This window comes from Cetorhinus maximus, chromosome 2, assembly GCF_964194155.1.
Source record: "Cetorhinus maximus chromosome 2, sCetMax3.hap1.1, whole genome shotgun sequence".
In the NCBI taxonomy this organism is placed as follows: domain Eukaryota; kingdom Metazoa; phylum Chordata; class Chondrichthyes; order Lamniformes; family Cetorhinidae; genus Cetorhinus; species Cetorhinus maximus.
This window is the reverse complement of record NC_135880.1, coordinates 77,687,002-77,704,839: the sequence shown is the minus strand read 5'-3', so window position 1 is coordinate 77,704,839 and position 17,838 is coordinate 77,687,002. Positions and strand designations below refer to the sequence as shown.

General features: G+C 41.7%; 1 protein-coding gene across 3 annotated transcripts in view; it reads right to left on the bottom strand.

The window, feature by feature from the left end:
* The window catches only part of ythdc2 (YTH domain containing 2), a 188,957-nt gene that overhangs the window by 140,117 nt on the left and 31,002 nt on the right, over positions 1-17,838 (bottom strand). For all 3 annotated transcript variants that reach the window (XM_078566322.1, XM_078566327.1, XM_078566335.1), the window contains 6 exons: positions 16,700-16,866; positions 16,520-16,622; positions 12,225-12,381; positions 10,061-10,168; positions 9,383-9,537; positions 5,593-5,728 (listed from right to left, as the gene is read on the bottom strand). In XM_078566322.1, coding sequence (XP_078422448.1) covers positions 5,593-5,728; positions 9,383-9,537; positions 10,061-10,168; positions 12,225-12,381; positions 16,520-16,622; positions 16,700-16,866 — 826 coding nt within the window. The remainder of the gene's footprint in view (positions 1-5,592; positions 5,729-9,382; positions 9,538-10,060; positions 10,169-12,224; positions 12,382-16,519; positions 16,623-16,699; positions 16,867-17,838) is intronic.

Here is a 17,838-nt window from a genome sequence, read left to right as displayed (position 1 = left end):
TATTTTCTAAATGTCCTGCTACTACTTCATTAATCATGATGGATTCCAGCATTTTTCCAATGACAGGCTAACTGGCCCACAGCTTCCTGCTTTTTTTTTTGCATAGAGCCAATGACATGTGGTTTTATAACCCACTGGGACTTCTCTAGATTCTAGAGAATTTTGGAAGATTACAACTAACTTCTTTTAAGATCCTCGGATGCAAACCATCAGATCCGGGGACTTGTCAACCTTTAATCCCATTGGTTTGCCTGGTACGTTTTCTCCAGTGATAATGATTGCTTCAAGTTCCTCACCCTTCGCCCCCACCCCCCGATTTTCTACTTTTATTGGGATGCATTTTGTGTCTTCTATAGTGAAGGCAGATACAAAATATTTGTGCAAAGTCTTTGCCATTTCCTCATTTCCCATTATTAATTCCCCAGTCTCATCCTCTAAGGATGAGACTTAAACTATTTGTACTTTAGCTATTCTCTTTCTGTTTATATACTTGTAGAAGCTTTTATTGTCTGTTTTTATATTTCTTGCTAGTTTGCTATCATAATCTATTTTCTCCCTTTTGTTTGAAGTCATCCTTTGCTGGTTTCTAAAATTTTTCTAATCTTCTTGCCTACCACTAAACTTCACAGCAATGTATGCCTTTGCTTTCAATTTGATACCACTCTTAACTTTCTTAGTTAGCTATGCATGTTGCATCCTTCTCAGTGTCTTCCTTTCTCAATGGAATATATCTGTTGAGAATTATGAAATACCTCTTTAAATGTGTGCCACTGCTTATTACCGTCTTACCTTTTAATCTATTTTCTCAGTCCACTTTAGCCAACTCTTGCTTCATATCTTTAGTAACTGCCTTTACTCAAGATTAAGGCGCTAATTTCAGACTCAAGTTTCTCATCCTCAAACAGGATGTTAGATTCTATCATGTTATGATCATTCTTCCATAGAGGATTCTTTACTATGATCATTAATTAATCCAGTCACATTACCAGATCAAAAATAGCCTGTTCACTGGTTGGCTCCACAACATGTTCTAGGAAACTGTCTCAAATGCACTATGAACTTGTCCTCAAAGCTACCTATGCCAATTTGATTTATCCAATCTCGAGGAAGATTGAAGTTGCATACAATTATCGCAGTAGCTTTCATTAGAATCCCCATCATTTCTCGTTTCATACTTTATCCCACAGTGTAGCTGTTGTTAGGAATTTGACTGACTTCCTATTTCTTATGTCCACGCATACAGATTCCATATCTTAATCTTCTGAGCCAAGATCATTTTACAATATTGTATTGATTGTATATTAACAGAGCTACCCTATCTCCTTTTCCTTTCTACCAATGCTCTCAGCCTTGGTCACTTTGCAACCACATTGCCCATATTCTATCCTGTACTATTGCCTGGTCTGTTCTTTAACTTTTGAATTTTTTCTTACTTATACCCTTCCCCTAACTATTTAGTTTATAGTCCTATCTACCGCCCTAGGCATGCAATTCGCCAGGTCACTAATACCCACCACAGTTCAAGTGAAGCCCATCCCAACCAAACAGCTTCCTCTTTCCTCAGTACTGGTGCCAGTGCCCCATGAATTAAAACCCATTTTTCCCCACTAACCTTTAAGTCATGCATTCAACTCTCTAGTTCTCAATGACTCTATGACAATCTGCCAATCATCAGCGAACATTCTCACTTTTGACCATATTATGGAGCGAAGGTCATCGATGAACCAGTTGAAGATGATTGTGCCTAGGGCATGATCCTGACGAAACCATGCATCAATGTGGCTTATAATAATTATAACTCCAACAATAGAAGAGTTTTCCCCGATTCCCACTGGCTTCAATTTTGCTAGAGCTCCTTGATGCTACACTCAGTCAAGTACTGCCTTGGTGTCAAAAGGCAGTTACGCTCACCTCACCTTTGGAGATCACTCTTTAGTTTGGACCAATGCCGTACTGAGGTCAGGAGCTGAGAGGCCCTGGCAGAATCCAAAATGAGCATCTCAAGCAGGTTATTGCTTAGTAAGTGCTACTTGATAGCAGAGAGAGTAGGCTAATTGGGGCAATAATTGGCTGGATTGGTATTCTCCTGCTTTTTGCAGACAGGACATAGGCTGGATGATTTTCCACATCATCAGGTGTCGTAGCTGAACTGTTGTAGTCTGTTGCAGTTGAACTAAACTGTTTGCTTAGGAGTGCAGCCAGTTATGGGGGACAGGTTTTCAGGTCTACAGCCAGTTGCTGTCAGAACCCATAGCCGTTGCAGTATCCAGCGCCTTCAGCTTATTTTTGATATCACATGGAGTGAATCAAATTGGCTGAAGACTGGCGTCTGTGATGCCGGGAACTTCAGGAGGGGGCCTGAAGATGGATCAGACATTCGGCACTTTTGGATGAAGATGGTTGCCAGTGCTTCAGGCTCGTCTGAGCAGGATAGATAAAGGGGAACCAGTAGATGTAATATATTTGGATTTCCAAAAGGCGTTTGATAAGGTATCGCACATAAGGCTACTTAATAAGATAAGAGCCCATGGTGTTAGGGGTAGTATATTGGCATGGATAGAGGATTGGCTAACTAATAGAAGACAGAGTTGGGATAAGGGGGGCATTTTCAAGATGGCAAACTTTAACTAGTGGAGTGCCATAGGGAACAGTACTGGGGCCTCAATTATTTACAATATATATTGACTTAGATGAGGGAAGTGAATGTTCTATCGCCAAGTTTGTGGGTGACAAAAATGGGTGGGAAGGCAAGTGGTGAAGATGACAGTCTACAGAGGGATATAGACAGGTTAAGTGAGTGGGCAAAAGCTTGGGAGATGGAATATAATGTCGGAAAATGTGAGATTATGCACTTTGACAGGGAGTATGGAGGAGCTGATTATTATTTTTTAAATGGAGAAAGACTGCAGAAAGCTGCAGCACAGAGGGATTTGGGAGTCCCCGTGCATGAATCACAAAAAGCTAACATACAAGTTCAAAATAATAGGAAAGGCAAATGGAATGTTGGCCTTTATCTCAAAGGGAATGGAGTATAAAAAGAGAAGTCTTGAAAAACAATACAAGGCAGTAGTTAGACCACACCTAGAATACTGTGAACAATTTTGGTCCCCTTATCTAAGGAAAGATATACTGGCATTGGAGGCAGTCCAGAGAAGATTCAGAAAGCTGATCCCCGGGTATGGAGGGATTTTCTTATGAGAGGTTGAGTAGGTTGTGCCTGTACTCATTGGAGTTTGGAAGAATGAGAGGCGACCTTATTGAAACATAGAAGGTTCTTAGGGGGCTTGACAGGGTAGATGCTGAGAGGTTGCTTTCCCTTGTGGGAGAGTCTAGGACCAGGGGGCATAATCTCAGAGTAAGAGAGCGCCCACTTAAAACAGAGATGAGGCGGAATTTCTTCTCTCAGGGGGTAGTCAATCTGAGGAATTCTTTACCGCAGAGGGCTGTAGAGGCTGGGTCATTAATTATATTCAAAGCGGAGATGGACAGATTTTTAATCAGTAAGGGAATCAAGGGTTATGGGGAAAAGGCAGGAAAGTGGAGTTGAGGATTATAAGATCAGCCATGATCTCACTGAATGGCGGAGCAGACGCGATGTGCTGAATGGCCTGCTTCTGCTCCTACGTCTTATAGTCTTATGGTTTTTTATACTGATGTGCTGGGCTTCACCATCATTGAGAATGAGGATATTTTTGGAGCCTCCTTCTCCGGTTAGTTATTCAATTATCCATCAATGTTAACCACTGAGCTTTGATCTGATCCACTGGTTGTGGGATCGCTTGGCTCTGTCTGCAACATGCTGCTTCAACTGTTTAGCATGTATTTAGCCCTGTGATGTAGCATCACCAGGTTGTCACCTCAGATAATCCTGGTGCTGATCCCAGCATGCTCTCCTGTACTATTTATTGAACCAGGGTTGATCCCCTGGCTTGACAGTTACGGTAGAGTGAGATATATACTGGCCCATGAGGTTACAGGTTGTAGCGGAATACAATTCTGCTACTGCAGATGGTCCTCAGCACCTCATGGATGCCTAATTTTGAGCTCTTAGATCTGTCCCAAATGTACCCCATTTACTATGGTGGTACTGCCCCAGAAGGTAATAGAGGATGCTCTCAGTGTGAAGACAGGATTGTGTATCTACTCATACTATTGAAATTCTTGTATATGCACACACTTCCTGAATCACATTTGGTTCTTAAATTCACCTTTTCACCATCATACATCTCTGTCACATTAAATCCATTGGATCAAATTTTTAGCCTTTTTCGTTCCTTCACCCCACCCCACCCCCACTAGGGCTATCTGTACCTTGCTTGTCCTGCTTTCTACCCTTAATTAGCACATTCCTTAGATAATATCACCACCTTCAACACCTCTTTGTCCTTTTGTCTGTGACATCTTTTGGTTATTTCCACCTATCACTGGCCCTCTATCCAGCTCTACTTGTCCCACCCCTTTAAACCAGCTTATGTTTCACCTCTCTTCTATTTTTACTTAGTTCTGTTGAAGGGTCATTCGGACTCAAAACATTAACTGTGTTCCTCTCCGCAGATGCTGCCAGACCTGCTGAGTTTTTCCAGGTATTTTTGTTTTTGTTTTGGATCAAAATGAAAGATCAGCAAATGAAAACTTAAGATGTAGGCCATGTATAAATAAAAGCAAGTGGCTAGAAAACTGTGACAAACTAAGAACTTATGATAATATCAATCCTGAAAGAACAGTCACAAAAGTCTACCAATTAAAGAAAGCTCCTCCAATAAAATCAAAATTCTTTAGAAAATTTTTTACCTGCTACATTTTCTTCATTAACTGAAATCTACGATGGACAAAATTAACGTTGGTGACATTGGAAAAATTCGTATTTCACAATATTATGGCTCTCTCTGTTTTGGACACAACCTCAGGAAAGGTATATTGGCCTTCAAAGAGGTACAGCACAGATTCACCAGAGTGATACTGGGTCTTAAAGGGTTTAATTATGAAAACAGTTCGCATATTCCTTTGAGTTCATAAGATCTAATAGTCATGTATAAAATGATAAAGGGATTTGGCAGGGTAGATAGAGAGAAACTCAGATCGAAATTGTTCATCAAGCTAATAAAAAAATTCAATTAAAATTTTAACTGAACATCTATTTCACTTTAATTTTATGCACAAATGGAATGTGCATCTAAATGTTCTGTACGCTACCCTGATGCATTATTACATCCATTTTAAACATATATATGAAAATTTTTCTGCACCGATTGTTCTTTACAGTGATTCCTTAGATGAAGCTGAGCTAAGTTTGTGCTTTTAGAAAAATAGTACATGAAATAGAAAACATGACAACATATCTTACAAATAAATCATGGCAAAAACATAGCAATAAAAAAAAATCAATGAAAAAAATATATAATTTAAAGAGTAATAGTTTAAGACCTGAGCCTAAGTTTTAGCAAATGGCTACAGTTTGGTACTACACCATCACCTATGTGGATTGGAGGCTCACGGGCGCACTGCCCACAATTTTCTAATCGACATTGGAGACTGGTGAGGTAGCTTGCTACTGGCATATACTCAGAAAACTAGCCCTGTAAGAAAACTCACCACTGACATTTTCACTTAAAATAAGATGAAAGAGTTGGGCAAAAGCATCAACATCTTTGTGCAGCCAAATATCTGAGAGGCAGGCATCCATTTCCTTTATAAGCCAAGGCTCAAGAGAATTAAAATCTTTTTCATTCTGTGAAGTATAGAAAAGGGGAAGAAAATTGAGACAAGAGAAGCACAACTGTACATCTCGGGCAATAATTCAAATAATAGACAATCTTTATCCTTTCAGAAAGTCACTTCATTAGCAAGTCTGAACAGCATCATCAGTTTGTCATAGGTGTGCAACATAACTCATTACAAGTATAAATTATCAGATCTAACAGCATCTGTGGAGTGAAAAAGAGAGTTAACATTTCGGGTCCGTATGTCTCTTCTTCAGAGCTAAAGAGAAGTAAAACTGTGATGAAATTTATACTGTTTAAGGGGAGGTGGAGCAAGTGAAGCTGGATAGACCAGCGATAGTTGGGGACAAAGGAGAGATTGACAAAGATGTCATGAACAAAAGGACAAAGGGGGTGTTAATGGTAGTGGTACTGGCTAAAGGAGGTGCTGATGGTGGCATTAAGGTAAGAATGCAGGATGTGTTAACAGCAGGACAAAGGTATGCACTCTGGAAAGAACAACATGAACAAGTGACAGATGGCCCTTGTGGGGATGGGGTAGGGGGAGGGGACGGTGGTGGGGAAAAAAGATCAAAAATAGGATAAAAGGTGGGGATAGAACAATGAATAAAAATGAAAATAAATAAATATAAAAATAAGTGGATAAAAAAAAATTTAAAAATAAAAATGAATATTGAAAAAAGGGATAAAAAATGGCGAGGATGGAGGAGAGAGTTCATGGTCTGAAGTTGTTGAACTCAATGTTAAGTCTGGATGGCTGTAAAGTGCCTAATTGGAAGATGAGGTGCTGTCCCTCCAGTTTGCGTTGGGCTTCACTGGAATATTGCAACAGGCCAAGGATGGACATGTGGGCATGAGAGCAGGTGGTGTGTTGAAATGGCAGGCGACAGGAAGGTCTGGGTCATGCTTGCGGACAGACCGAAGGTATTCCGCAAAGTGGTCACCCAGTCTGCGTACGGTCTCTCCAATGTAGAGGAGACCACATTGGGAACAGCGAATGCAGTAGACCAAATTGAAGGAGGTGCAAGTGAAGCGCTACTTCACCTGAAAGGAATGTTTGGGCCCTTGGACGGTGAGGAGGGAGGAGGTAAAGGGGCAGGTGATGCACCTTCTGCGATTGCATGGAAAGGTGCCGTGGATGAGGTGTTGGGGGTGGAGGAGTGGACCAGGGTGTCCCGAAGGGAACAGTCCCTACGGAATGCCGACAGGGGAGGAGAAGAGAAGATGCATTTGATGGTGGCATCATGCTAGAGTTGGCGGAAATAGCGGAGGATGATCCTTTGAATGCGGAGGCTGGTGGGGTGAAAAGTGAGGACAAGGGGGACCCTATCATGGTTCTGAAATGGGAAAGGTGTGAAGGCAGAGGCGTGGGAGATGGGTAGGCACAGTTGAGAGCCCTGCCAACCACAGTGGGTAGGAAACCTCGGCTAAGGAACGAGGAAGACATGTCAGAAACGCCGTTTTGGAAAGTGGCATCATCGGAACGGAGGCGAAGGAACTGAGAGAACGGGGTGGAGTCCTTACAGGAAGCAGGGTGTGAGGGGCTGTAATCGAGGTAGCTGTGGGAGTCAATGGGCTTGTAATGAATATTGGTGGACAGTTTATCGCCAGAAATCGAGAGAGAGAGGTCAAGGAAGGGAAGGGAAGTGTCGGAGATGGACCATGTGAAGATAATGGAGGGGTGGAAATTGGAAACAAAATTGATAATTTTTTCCAGGTCCAGACGAGAGCATGAAGCGGCACCGAAACAAGTCATCGATGTACCAAGGGAAGAGTTATGGGAGGGGGCCTGATTAAGACTGGAACAAGGAATGTTCCACATACCCCATAAAGAGACAGGCATAAGTGGGGCCCATGCAGGTACACACAGTCACACGATTTATTTGGAGGAAGCTCTTAAGAAGAGTCATGCAGACATGAAACGTTAACTCTGTTTTTCTCTCCACAGAGGCACTCTCGGTCTCATCTCATTGAAATCAATCTTACCTAATTGCTATGGAATCAGCCTTACATAAATCTATATTAGGAGCTGCAGGACGGCCAACCAGAGCATGGGTGGGCTCCACCCCCAACCTTTTAGCTGGGGGAGCCAGGGCCACGGCAGCCTGTTAAATCCAGCCATTGTTGCAGAAAACTAAATGTTATGCACAGAAAGGAAAAATTGGATACAAAACAGTAAAAGGCAAAGAGAATTGGTAAAGGGAAATAGAGAAAAATAGAAGAGGACGAATCCCAGCAAAGTGAAAGCAAGTAAGTTCTAATTTAAATGAAAATGATCTTTTTATAGTTTTGGGTTATATAGCATAAAAGCTATTTCTGACACAAATGGTTTTGCTACTGCATCATTTGCCTTTTCCTTCAGCACTACTTTTCAGTTCTTTAATAGTGAACTTCACAAGGAAATTCCACGAGAAAAGAGAGCAATTTCCAAGAGGTAAACTATAAATTGACTTGGATTAACAGCAGATAAAGGCTACCTCAGCCACGTGGGCGGGATCCAGTGCCAAATGGAGGTTGCAATCCTGCACTTTGTGGGGAACAGTCATCTGGCAGTGTTTTTCCTTGAATTGGCCAATTCGAGAGCAGAGGGCAGGCATGCTGTTCAATTCAGGATGGCAGGCAGGCTCTGGAAGGGCATAGGCCTTCAGGCCAGGTAAGGGAATGCAGCTCCATTATCAGGTGCCCTCACACCGACTTTTTAACCCATTAAATTATAAAGTTTCCTCAGCGCTGGGCCACCATTGTGGAGGAGGACCCTTCCAAAGGCAGTCTGTGGCTACAGCTGTGGCCAGACAGGCAAAAAGGGCCTCAAAGCCCGCCAGGAGCACTAGCCACCCTGGTCTGCTGTGAGGAGGCTGCCTCCAGGTAGCTAGCTGGCTTAGTCCCAGATGTCTTGGAGGACCTGCAGGCTGACTGAAAAATTCCAGTTGGCCTGTAATAATAGGCCTTAACAGACCTTTAAATGCCCTTAATTGGATATCCACCACTTGGAGTGGGTAACCCTGTCTCAGGAAAGTGGTCTAGAGGCAGGATGCTGCCGGCAAACCAGCACCCCAGCCCAGCAGCAGTAATTTTCTCACCCACCTCCCTCCGTACTCGCCCTCACCCCAGTTGGGGTCTAGGTGCAAAAATCCTGCTCATGGGACCTTGTTTGATGACTTAGGGAGTCAACAAGCAACTTCCTAGAGCATTTCCTGAATTGGCGACAGTTTTCTCCTGCTTCTCCCAGACAATTCATGGTGGGTCAATGGTTACACTGGTAGGGTGGGTTTGAAGGCTATTTCCATCCTTTTTGTGTGTTTTTTACTTATCCTTTCCGTTTTGATTAAAATGGTCAAAATAGAACTGACCAAGTACATACCAACTGTTATGATGCAAAAGCAGTGGATGCTCAACTAGAAAGCCTGAGCAAATTACAATCTCTATTCATGGTGTAGGATGTTTGGTTTCAACCATGGCAGCTTTGGAAGAAAAAAAATATGCTGGCCATCCCCTCCTACAGGAGCATACATTGTTATATGACTGCAAATCTATAGAAATTGGACCATAGATTGAACTGTATGCCCTTGGAACCAATAACGTTAAATGGTCAACTTGGACAGAACAGCAGGAAAATAGGAAGAAAAGTCATAAGACACTCATTTAAAATTTTGTCAAATTACCAATTGACTGAATACACTGTCTCCACCATCATCGAGCAAATCATTTTCTGCTGTCAGGCTTGGGATAAATCTTTGTCTTTGATACTCCGATCTACTGGCATTACTTGTCTCCTTAGCTTTATACCATTCACTTAAGTTTGTTTGTTGCTTTTCCTCTGAGAAGATAAAATGTAATTATTATAACCATAGAACCATACAAACGGCACAGAAAGAGGCCTTTAAGACCATCGTGCCTGCATCCGCCAAAAGAAAGAGAAAAAAAGAAACTAGCTGCTTATTTTTAATCCCACTTTCCAGCACCTGGTCCGTAGCCTTGCAGGTTACAGCACTTCAGGTTCTGATCCAGGTACCTTTTAAGTGAGTTGAGCATTTCAGCCTCAACCACCAATTTAGGCAGGGAATTCCAGATGCCCACTACCCTCTGGGTGAAAAAGTTTTTCCTCCTGTTCTACCAATCACCTTAAATCTATGCTCCCTGGCATTCTCAGCAGTTAACATAATTAATTATGAGTGTGTTTAATGTTAACAAGGTATTACTGGGTCACATTACATTATACAATCAGGTTAAAATCTTACCAGAACAGGACTGTTGCTCAAACCTGCTGGTTCAATATCAGTTCTTTTTGTTGGAATCAAGCGGTCAGGTAGTAATGTTGATATACATGCATTTGAACTTACCTCGCTGTTTCTCTTTTTTATATTTCAACATTTCTTTGTTTGTATACCCAGTCGTACGCAAGATGTCTTCTAAAAAAAGTTCTTTCACTTCAAATGGTCTCCCTTGAACTTGAAAGAAAGCCACCAATGATTAAAATCTGAACTTGAATCTGCCTTGTTGCACTCTTGATCTCATAAAATTGAAAATTGTATACTATGACCACAAATTTAAAAAATATTTATCAATTCTATTACACATTTCAGAATTATTGTCATTTCCAAGTCCTTGTTATGCCATTCACTATTCTCCCAAACAACAGAGCAGGTGGCTAACTCCAAAGATGCAAGAAACTTTGGTAAGTTGGCACCTCAGTTGGAATTTTACTGCCATGCCATGGAAACCGCCACTGGGACCACGTGCAGCTCCTGAGGCCAAGCAGACCAATGGCAGGACAGTGGAGGGGATTTTACCAGCAACAGCCAAATAAGAGGCCACCACCATCCAATTAAGGAGAAGGGCCTGAGTCTTCCAAACAGAGGGCAGGCAGCTCTGCAGTGCCATTGTTAGAGGTGGTCATTGCTGAGGCTGCAAGCAGAATAAGAGGGCCTGTTCTTGTTGAGGCACCCTTGAAGGGCAGGTCAGAGTTTTTTTTAAATGTACCAGGGCCAGGCAGGCAGGTCCTGGCAATTGAAGTGGTGAACCCTCCAGCAGCAACAATGGATACACAGGGGTAGTCACTGCCATCAGTGGGCCCCTCCACAGGATGTGGAGCCTCTGGGAAGAAAGCCACCACCCCCCCACCACCGCAGGAAGTCACCTCAGTCTAGCTGGTGGCCCTCCCATGGAGCGGGGAGGCCGTTCTGACACTGATAAAATGCCAAATAAAACAGCCGTTAATAGCTGGATTAGTTGGTCAATTGCCTCCGATCGGTTAGCAGCCAAGCCGCTGTCATTCCGGCCTTGCACCGCCATTTTACCAATCCTCCCTCCTCCCAGCCAATCTACAGGGGGCTAACAAATTCCAGGCCCTCATCTTTATTTTCTGATCCTGCTTCGAGCTTGCTGTTCCACAGTCATCAGTGAACCAGGATTGGTCACCTGGCTCGATGGTAACGATGGAGTAATGGATATGCAGGCCATGAGGTTATAGACTGTAGTGGAATACAGTTCTGCTGCTGCTCGATCTGAATCATTTAACACATGTGTAGTGCCACACAATACAATGAAGGGCATCCTCAGAGTGAAGACAGAAAGTCAACTCCATAGACTATGCAGTGGTCACTTCTACCAAGATTGCCTTGGACAGGTAGACGAGCAAGGACGAGGTCAAGTAGTTCCTTCCCAAGTGCTGGTCCCAAGCCCAGTCTGGTAACTATGTTCTTCAGGACATAGCTTGCTCAGTCAGCAGCAGTGCAACAGAGCCACTCTTGGTGATGGACACTGAGATTTCCCCCAGCCTGAGTACATTGTTGCTTTCCAAGTGTGACAACTAGGTGTGGTGAAACTGAAGAGCTTTGATCTGATCCATTGGTTGTGGAATTGCTTAGCTCTGTCTATAGCCTGCTGTTTCCACTATTTAACATGCAAGCATGGTGCATCTTCACCAGGTTGGCACCTCAATTTTAACTATGCCTGGTGCTGTACACACTCATTGATTTGAGGTTGGTCCCAGGCTTGATGGTAAAAGTGGAATGAGGAATATGCCAAGCTACAAGGTTTATAGATTGTGATGGAATATAAGTCTGCTGCTGCTGATAGCCTACACCGCCTTGTGGTTGCCGAGTTTGGAGCTGCTAGTTCTGTTTTGAATATCTGTCATGGAGAGTACCCTCAGTGTGAACACTGAACTTCATCCCACAAAGACTGTGCACTTAACACTCCTACCAATACAGTAATGGGCAGATGCATCTGCAACAGGTAGATTGGTGAGAACAAGGGCAAGTAGGGTTTTCCCCACTGTTGATTCCCTCACCACCTACCTGAAGGAGCAAAGGTTAATATTTGACAAACTATCTTTAGTTTAAAGAAGTCTAATTTTGTGGCAACATCAAATATTGTTTAACTGAACTTTTTGAGACTTTAAAAAAAAGCCAATAGCATTTTGAGGCCTTGGCCAAACAAATAGCACAAATTTATTTCAGAATACTAAGTAACATAAAATGTTATGCACCAGCTTTTACTTACTGTAAATTACAGGACAGCCAGTAAAGTATCTGATGAAGAGATTAACATCCAGAGCTGCACTAGAAAGTATAAGTCTTAGAGATGGATGTTTTTGCATCAGATCCCTCAGTTTAGTTAGTAAGAAATCACTAAACCGATCTCGCTCATGCACTTCATCCTGTCACACAAAAAAGGGAAATGAAAGAATGTGCATCTATTTTTAACCATTAATCGTGCACTTAGTGAAACAGGGATAATGCAATATCCATTTTTAATCTGCATAACATCCACTCTTTTCAGTTAGCTGGTTAGTAGTTGCATCGCATATACCCCTACTGCCCTTCTCACCACCCACCCCTTTACATTTATCACCAATGTAATTAATTCACTTCACGTGGTAAATTGCCAATGCATTTGTGGGATGAATTCAATCAAGGTCAGCACATTAGTGCTCAAATGTTCAGTGGTACTTATTAGGAATGTTTTCAAGTCTTGCTCCACAAGTCCGACCTGAGCTTCAAGGAAACAGAAGCATTTTGCTAAGCTGTTAAGTTCTTGAATAACTAAACCATAGTTTTCATTTATTATCTAAGCATGCCAGTAAGCCATAGCTTTCATTTATCATTTATTTTCAACCCATTGTGCCAGCATTTAACAAGAAAAAATTTTCTCCCATTGCAATTGGAGAATGTCAATATGAACCAATTACATCAGTTGGAAGGCTACGAGAAGTTATGAGATCAGCTGAAAGGAAAACGGATAAAAACAATTTTCACCTCACTATTGATCGTGTACAAACTTAGAGCAGCAAAGTTTCAAGATGAGGTTTTGGTTCTGAGAATTGTTTCGACAATTGCTTTTATTTAGCATTTATCCCTAATTTAGATTGAAGAAATAAGCTGCTAGAAATATTGCTATTAAATTATTTTATTAAATTATTTTAATTTCCTCAAATAAACCTTCTAGGGCATGCCCATCTTCTGTCTTTAATGAAAGTTTATTTTCTCAGGATGTTTAGCAACACTACGTAGTTACTTCCAGTCTGGGCTACATAGCTGCTTCAAACCTCTGACAATATCCACTTTCTCACCCTTATCTTGTTTAAGGTTAGTTGCAGCTACTTTTTTGAGATAAGGAGAATATTTTCTGGATTATCTGACTTTATTGAGCATACCTGCCACTGGACGAGGTTAAGAACATAAGAACGCAAGAAATAGCAGGAGTTCAGCACCATTTGCGACTCCTCAGATACTGAAGCAGTCCATGTCCAAATGCAGCATGACCTGGACAATATCTAGGCTTAGGCTGACAAGTAGCAAGTAACACTCACCCCACACAAGTGTCCGGCAATGACCATATCCAACAAGAGAAAATCCAACTATCGCCTTGATGCTCAATGGTATTACCATCACCGAATTTCCCACTATCAACATCCTGGGGGTTACCACTGACCAGAAACGAAACTGGTCTAGCCATATAAATCCTGTGGCTACAAGAGCAGGTCAGAGGCTAGGAATCCGAGTAACTCACCTCCTGACTCCCCAAAGCCTGTCCACCATCTACAAGGCACAAGTCAGGAATGTGATGGAATACTCCCCACTTGCCTGGATTAGTACAGTTCCCACAACACTCAAGCTTGACGCCGTCCAGGACAAAGCAGCCCGCTTGATTGGCACCACATCCACATTCATTCCCTCCATCATCAACACAGAGTAGCAGCAGTGTGTACCATCTACAAGATGCACTGCAGGGATTCACCAAGGCTCCTTGGAGTGCACCTTCCAAACCCACGACCACGACCATCTAGAAGGACTAGGGCAGCAGATAGATGGGAACACCACCACCTGGAAGTTCCCCTCCAAGTCACTCACCATCCTGACTTGGAAATATATCGCCGTTCCTTCGCTGTCAAAATCTTGGAACTGCCTTCCTAACAGCACTGTGGGTGTACGTACGCCTCATGGACTGCAACGGTTCAAGAAAGCAGCACGCCCACCACTTTCTCAAGAGCAAGTAGGAATGGGCAATAAATGGTGGCCCAGCCATCAAAGCCCACATCCCATGAATGAATAAAAAAAGGCTATGCTATTTAACAAGGTCATGGCTAATTTTCTATGCCAACTCCACCTTCCCACACTACCCATTTATCATTTAATTCCCTTAAATCCCAAAAGTCTACTGTCCTGTCTTGGTTTGGAAACAGTATCAGAAAAACCATGAAGATCTTCATTTAAACAAATTATACTGAAATTTTCACATTTAGGAATTAATAGTGTGATGCGTGATGCAAACTGTTGGCCTGTTTGTATGTGAATGCTCATTTAGGTTCTATAATTTAACTATTTTAAGTTTATAAACAAATGGTTGAGATCCCTTAGTTGCCATAAAGAAACTGGAGAAAATAGTCCATACCACTTATATTGAAGTAGCGAACGTGCACAGGAAATATCAGGAATTAATAATAATTAGACTATAATAGCTCCTGCTGGACTGGGGACATTCAGACCACACAATTCAGTTCCTCATGCCTGTTCCTGGAAAGTGCGTTCCTATGCATTTTACTTTATGAATGATCACAATGTGAGATGAGTTTTGTTTTCAGAAAAGATTGGTTCTTGTTGACACGCTCAAAATAGCATAACAGGCCAAAGATTACTGTTGGCGATAATAGTGGACAAATGTTATCTATTGTTTTAATGTAAATATTAATACATTTATTTTGACTTCATCCTATAAATTTACACTGAAGTCCATACAATAAGGCTTTCTTCATGTTTATTAAACCCTCCAAGAGAAATTATTTTTGCCTTGAAAGATAACATTATATGGGCCTCCAAAATGCCAAAAAATGAAGTGTCAAAACTTATGCCTTTCTGGGGGCGTGTCCAAGGTTCCCATTAAACAAAAAACTCACACCTTCAGTAAATTCAAAAATTCACTACTGCCCTGAATTACACTTGTGTGTGCATAGGATATTTCCCCACTATAGGTGATAAAATGTTGCGTGAGCCTGAAGCTCAAATTCCCTTGCATTTACACCACATCTCATCTTCACAGGGAGAAAATTCAGGGTTATTTTATAATTGCCATCTTTTCTGGGCTGTTATGCTGGACAGTATTTACCGGGTTGGTATGTACCCCTTTTTCCATTGTTCTTTCTTCTCCCACCAGCTTCTTGTGCAGTAAGCATTTAATTACAGAAGAAATCATCTCAATAGGCCAGAATAAACCAAGACTCTGCAGTATACACCTACCAAAAATTATTGGCTATTGCCATTTCACATTCTGTTCCCCAGTGTGTTAAGTACTGTATTGTAACTGTAAAACATATATATACACACAAAAAAAAAAGGGGGAGGCGGTGGCATGGTGGCATTGTCACTGACTAGTGTTCCAGAGACCCAGGGTAATGCTCTGGGGACCCAGGTTCTCCACCATGGCAGGTGGTAAAATTTGAATTCGATTAAAAAAAATCTGGAATTATAAAGGTCTGATGACGGCCATGAAACCATTGCCGATTGTTGTAAAAACCCATCTAGTTCACTAATGTCCCTTAGGGAAGGAAATCTGCTGTCCTTACCTGGTCTGGCCTACACATGATTCCAGGCTCACAGCAATGTGGTTGACTCTTAAATGCCCTCTGAACAGGGGCAATTAGGAATGGGCAATAAATGCGGGTCTAGCCAGTGATGCACACATCCCATGAACGAATAAAAAGTAAAAATTGTGATGATTCAATGCTGGATCATCAATCAAAGGATCATAAATTTAAACTCCAGCTTTGAAATGTTCTCACTAAAAAAAATACTTGCTGCTGTCTGCAGCACAAAGTAGCAGAAAGCAGGCATCCCTGGAGATTTCAAAGTAGAAACATTGCAGATACAACAATAGGAAAAGGGTGCAATAAATGAACTGAAAATATAGCTAAATCCAAACTTGCTGAGGTAGCTAAGGTTAGCTTCCTTAGGTCAAACTTACTACTATTTAATCAACTGCAACTGCAGTACTCTGACAATAGAGAGAGCTAATGTGCTTTACAAACTACGCAAGCCATCCATTGGCGGTTTTACTGGTGCCATTTATCTGAAGTAGGGCACTCACAGCAAATATAGTGGTACTGTCACAAAAATAACTAATCCTTTAAACCATTATCAAAAATTCATCGGAAATTTTCAGTGGTGCGGGATGATCTCTGCTGACGTCTTGCTTGCAGGCCTGGCATCTGCTTTGGAGCTCCTGAAACCACATGTCGTTGTGATGGCAAATTCCTGCCCAAACTAAGAAAAAGAATACATGAATGATTCTGAAAAACTTACTACTATCACATGTGTGACAGCTGCTAAGGTGCCATCTCCTGCCATTAGTGTTCGAAGAAGTACTCCATTTGTACAAAATGTCAGCAATGTTTTTGGCGAAACCCTGTAACAAAAATAGTTTTGCATTAGAAAACATAAACATCAAGAGAACTTTTTGTTTACCAGCTTCTTCCATTATACCTGCTCTCCAGTCGAATCTGATAACCAATAGTCTGCCCAATCTTTTCACCCCTCTCTGCAGCAACCCTTTCTGCCACAGCAATAGCCGCAAGTCGCCTGGGCTGAGTACAGAATATACGGCAGGGTATTCCATTCTTGTAACAGTCATCCAGAAGGAACTGGGGGATCTGAAAAATAGTGCAATGAAGAGTGATAATAGACAAAATCAAAATAAATTAACAGCACTGCGGCAAAAGTATTTGGAAATTTCAAGAATACTGCGCCCTCAGCTTTGTATTGTGAACACATGCTCTTCAATAAACGATTTACTACACTTTCCAAAAAGGTAAAGATCAAACCAACATTAAAACAAACAGATAAAAGCAAAACAAACCCATTACCTAACAGCAACTATCAAAACTTTTGACTTAAAATCATGGAAGCAAATGCAACAGAAGTGACTAAAAGTAAGAAAATACCAAAGGGTTAATGATTTAGAATAGTAAATGAATTATTGGCAAAATCTCATCTACATACAGTTCTACTGAAATCAGCACATTTAAAAACACTATCACTTGAACATTTTCTTATTTATTACGTTTTCAGAATCTTAGGCGAAGGCAAATTTTAAAAAGCTCTCAAGGAGTAACATTTATATTTTTCAGAAAGAGTGAATAGGAACATATGACTTAGGAGCAGGTGTAGACCTTCAGCCCTTCAAGCCTGCTCCACCATTCAATAAGATTATGGCTGATCTGGTTGTGGTCAAAACTCCACTTTGCTGTCTGCCCGCCACAATACCTGACTCCCTTATCTATCAAAAATCTGCATAACTCTGCCTTGAATAAATTCACTGACACAGTTTTTTTTTTAAAAATTCATTCACAGGATGTGGGCTTCGCTGGCTGGGCCGCCATTTATTGCCCATCGCTACTTGCCCTTGAGAAGGTGGTGGCGATCTGCTTCTTGAACTGCTGCAGTCCATGTGATGTAGGTACACCCATAGTGCTGTTGGGAAGGGAGTGCCAGGATTTTGACCAAGCGACAATGAAGGAACGGCAATATATTTGCTTTCTGGGGAAGAGAATTCCACATACGAACAACCCTCAGAAAAAAATTCTCATCTCCGTCTTAAATGGTAGACCTCTTATTCTAAAACT